Consider the following 4,606-nt stretch of genomic DNA (forward strand, 5'->3'; position numbering starts at 1 on the left):
GAACTCGACTCGTTCCCTTCCCGCGGTGGCAGCAGTGGTGCTGGCGCCTGGGGAGTCCAGGTAAGTCGGGACAGTTACTGCAACACTTGGTGGTTCGGCTGCAAGCAGTGTTTCATACACAGGGAATGTGCGCAGGCATACGAGATTTTTTTTTTATAACGTTTCACAGAAACACATTAACTTGGAAAACTGATCTAAAGCAGTCTGTTATAAAAGCCATGAAGACTTAACCTCTGTGGTAGAGGTGCTGTAAGGCAGAGGAGTGTTTTGTGTATCTCTTGTGTCCCAGAATTCATCATTTAAGAACCCTGAAACCCACGTGCACAAACCTGAACCAAAGCTCAGGTCAAGTTTCATGGTGATCGTGGCGAGGAGCGACAAGGAAGTCAGCGGTGAGGGCAGTAGGTCAGCACACAGGTTAGTGCAGCAGAGGCCATCGGTAGCTGGGATTTGATGTGTGGCTGTCCTTCACTAGCAGTTTGTTCGTTTGTTCTCCAGGATGCCTGCTTTGCTCACTGACCTCACTTGTGTTTGACTCCAAAATGTAATTCCATCCGACCCTCTACCTTGCCCACCTCAGACTGGATGGAAAAAGGAAAGAGGTCACGGAACGGGGGGATGAAAAGTTGCATCTGGGGTTTGCCGTGTATTGGTTCCTACATCACAGGATAATGTAATGTTCTTGCCAGAATAATGTGCATAAAACAAAATGGGAGGGATAAGTATCACAAAATCATAAATCATGCTTGCCAGAGGTTGTGCAATCAATGAAATAAAACATTATTTCCTGGCAGTGCATGCCCTGCCTTCGTCTGGTTTTGCAGCCAAGACCTGGGTCTGTTTGGTTCAGGTTTGTGGACCTGCAGGAGTACACGCTGGCATCCAAAATAAAGCTAGTTTTGAAGTGTGGATTTAAGCTGAAAGTAAGGGCCACGTTTTTCACCTTAAATTTGGGAGAAAATTTTAGCTCAGCAACTTGCAGGTGGCTGTGTTGAGATTTGGTGGAAGTGCATTGATATGACAGAAGATGCTGCACTAATAATTAATCTGTCTCATAACGAGGCTTGGTTTCACATTGGTTGAAATGAAAACACCATTCTAATAAGACAGTGGCTCATGTTGCTGAGCTGGACCCTCACTGGGGCTTGACCAGGGAGTAAGAAGTTGACTGGACTGGCCAGTGGAAACTCCCTTCCTACCAGTCCTTCTGTAGTTGTCTCCCGCCCACAGAGCAGCACCACCTTCTGCCCAGAGCCACCTGCTGAAGGACCTAGGTGGTGAGAAAGCGTTGCTGGGCCTTGGAGCACAGCTCATTCAGCTCTTCCCTGGATGGTATGAAGAGAACCATGAACTGGTTATTTCTCCTTTCTTCCAGAACAAGAGCAGGCTGACAAGTGGCCATTACTAGTGAGGAGCTGCTTGAATTCAGAAACAGTCATCTCGGAGAAAAGAAACCCAACCAACCAAATGCCACCCCCCAAAAAAAAGCCCCCACAAACCAACAACAACAAAAACCCAAACCAAATGACTGTCTTAGTAAATCAAGAGAAATCAGATGGAATTATGAGGTTTTCGGGGGTGGGGAAAATTTTTCATGATGGATTTTATGATCCAATGCTTATTATTTAATGAATTCAGTTTGTTTGTTTCAACACAAGATGCCTGTGATATTAAGCTAAGGATTCCAGCTGAGCAAAAAGAGCCTTAACAAAATTATTTTAAAATTATTACTGGAAGTACCAATATGGATATATAGCACAACTAGACTGTCTTGGCAAGACATGGCCAAGAAGTACTTCTAGAAAAACCCTTAAGTGGCTTGGATCAAGATTTTCAGATTCACATCCCCCGTGCAGTTTTAGAGCCAAAAGTACCTGCTTTTCTAAAAGTTTTTTTTTTTAAATTATTGATTATAAATCAGTCTATAGACTAACTTCTTGGTTAATGATTCTGTTGGTACTTCAAGATGTATGTAGTAAATGAAGAGAAATTCTGTGGCCAGTTTGAGCTAGACTACAACTTCAGAGCTGTTGGCACATAAAGGTTATTTTTAATTACAGACTTTCTTTTTAAATTATCAATTTGAGATAATACTCAGATGGACTTTCACTGAGTGGGATGGAAAAAGATGTTTTTCCAATTTACAATAGTTACGCAAAGGGACCTTCAGGGACATAAAATAATTTGAATCTGAGCTTAAAAGCTATATGGTTAATTAGTTTTTGGTGTGTTTACATTTTTATTGGGGAAAAAAAAAAAGGAAGTTTGAGTTTAATCCATGTGGTCTGCCACAGGTCTATGGTGTGGAATGGATTTCAAGGGAAAGAAAATTTTTTTTTGGCATGTTAAAACTGAGTAGTAGATCAAAATTTGAAAGTCCTGGGAGTTTGCATTGTGAGGTGTGAGGAAGTGACGTTCCTTTGCATGCATTTACTGACACGTTGGTATGTGTGCGGCGGGATAAATAGAATTGGAATAGAAGTACTTTGATTATGGTTTTCCATATTTGAAGGTTAAAGTCAATGGCACAACTATTGCTACCAAGATAGATCTGTACAAAACACTATTGTTTTGTGCATAATTGCCTATTCTGCTCTAATGAACTTTTGCCTTAAGTGAGGCAAATAACTGAAATTCCAGATAGCAGGTCAGGAGAGAAGTGGCAGCTTTATACAGCCTGGACTGCTTTGTGTTTAAGAAGCCACTGGAATTATCAGCACTTCACTATCTGCCCGTAAGAAAAATTCCAGGCGGTTTTAGGGGTGCACAGCCCGGTCCATCAGTGCCTCCTAGAAAGCGCCCAGGATGAAGAAGTGTTTTAGAGAGCCTCGCAAGGGAGCTGTGTCCAGCGTCAGACTGTTGATGGAACTTTTTGGAGACAGGTGCTCTGGAGGCTGTGAGGATGAGGCAGTAAGTTTGTGTTCTGTTCACAGGTGCCACCTGCTGCCCATGGCTCTCAGGGGTGTCAGTGCGAGAAGACATACTGGCCTTCAGCAACTCTCCTCTTTAGCATTAGCTGGAAGAACGTTATTGGGGCCAATGAAATCTTGGAAATTCATTGTGGATGAAAGCACCAACCAAAGCACGTTGATTTGTTCTGCTGTTAGACTGATGGAAAGTTTGGATTTAACTAGTGCTGCTGGACAGCTTCTTAATGAGACCATTCAGGCACAAAACAAGGAGTTTAAGACTGGGATGAGTACCCTGTTGTTTCTCGTTGGTGTGTGGAGCAGTGCTGTGGTGGAGTGCCTCCAGCAGAATGTTCCTGTTTCAGCAATAGTGTCTGTGATGTCTGAGGGGTTGAACTCTTGCTGTGAGAGAGTCCAGTGTCTGCAAATATCAATACATGATGTCAATAAAGAGCTGTGTTGTAGCAGTGTTAAGAGCAAAACTTGCCAAATTGGATGTGACAGTCTTTTAAACCCTCAGATTTCCCTCTATTTTCAGGAAGATGTTTCTGCACCAGAAGAAGTAGTTGAAATAAATGCTAGTTCCTATCAAGAAGTTGATCGTGATTTTAACAAGCGCCTGGTTTCACCTTTCAGCAGCTTCGGTTCAACAGCTTCTCTTGTCAAACCAGTGGGTGGCAAAAGTGCATCTCTGATTTCTGGAAGTGGTGTTACTGCATCTGGCTATAACAAGCAGAAGTTAGCCCATAGCAGGTACTTCAGCGCTCTAAGAAAAAGCCATTTTTCAAGTCAGCAAGGTAACTTTCAGGGATACTTTTCAGGACCATCAGCAGATCCATGTGAATGTTCTGGTTTAGGACACCTGGCAGTGGCTCTGAGCCATGGAAATCAGACTGATAGGAAGCTGCTACAAAGCATTGTCGAGTATCAACAAGGGCGAGCGAAAAGCAGCGGCTCTCCCCAGTTCAATATTGCAGAAGTGGTGACATGCTGCTTACTGGGCCTGCCTGAAAGCTGTTCTGGTGTCTCCACAGGCTTTGTCACATTAGTGTCACCAGAACAAGCCACAGTTGTCAAACGGTTTGAAGACAAAGCCCTTCAAATTCTGCTGATGGATGGTGACCTAACTGAACGGTATCGCCACTTAGGTTTCAATAGACCGTGTAATGTAAGGACTGTATTGGAGCATCCCAGCCTAGGGGAGGGCAGAGCAGAAGACTCGTGGCTGAGCAGCACATTAGATATTCTGACCAGCTTTGAAGTTAACTTGGTTTTGGTCAAAGGAAACGTGTGCAAGAACTTAATGGAGAGCTGCGTAGCGAGCGGCATACTGGTGGTTGGCTCTGTGACTGGGCACGTGCTGTGTGCCTTCGGGGAGGTGACCGGTGCCCACCCAGTGACCTACCTCAGCCAGCTGGACGCCGCCTGTGTGGGGCGCGGGGCTCGGGTGGAGCTGTGGAAGGCCCGTGACGGGCGTGCTGTGGATCTGGGCGAGCTTGTGCCAGTCAGGATAAAGGCACGAGGAATTGCCCTGCTCACGGCCGTGCTCACCACCACTGTAGCCTCAAAGCTGCAGCTCATTGAAGACCAGTTCTGGACTTTAATGTATCGTCTCCATCACGCTTTAAATGACGAGAAGGTTTTTCTTGGTGGTGGTGCGGTGGAGCTCTTGTGCCTCAGTCACACTCGGGCGCTTG

General features: G+C 44.9%; 1 protein-coding gene across 1 annotated transcript; it reads left to right on the forward strand.

Annotated features, from left to right (window-relative positions):
- Positions 1-2,949: 2,949 nt before the first annotated feature.
- Positions 2,950-4,599, forward strand: BBS12 (Bardet-Biedl syndrome 12; the record flags this gene model as incomplete). Its single annotated transcript, XM_008941961.1, has 1 exon — positions 2,950-4,599. A coding segment is annotated over exon 1 (1,650 nt), but the record flags the coding sequence as incomplete, so codon positions are not given.
- Positions 4,600-4,606: the final 7 nt, after the last annotated feature.

Source organism: Merops nubicus, unplaced genomic scaffold (assembly GCF_000691845.1).
Source record: "Merops nubicus isolate BGI_N331 unplaced genomic scaffold, ASM69184v1 Scaffold37886, whole genome shotgun sequence".
Lineage (NCBI taxonomy): Eukaryota > Metazoa > Chordata > Aves > Coraciiformes > Meropidae > Merops > Merops nubicus.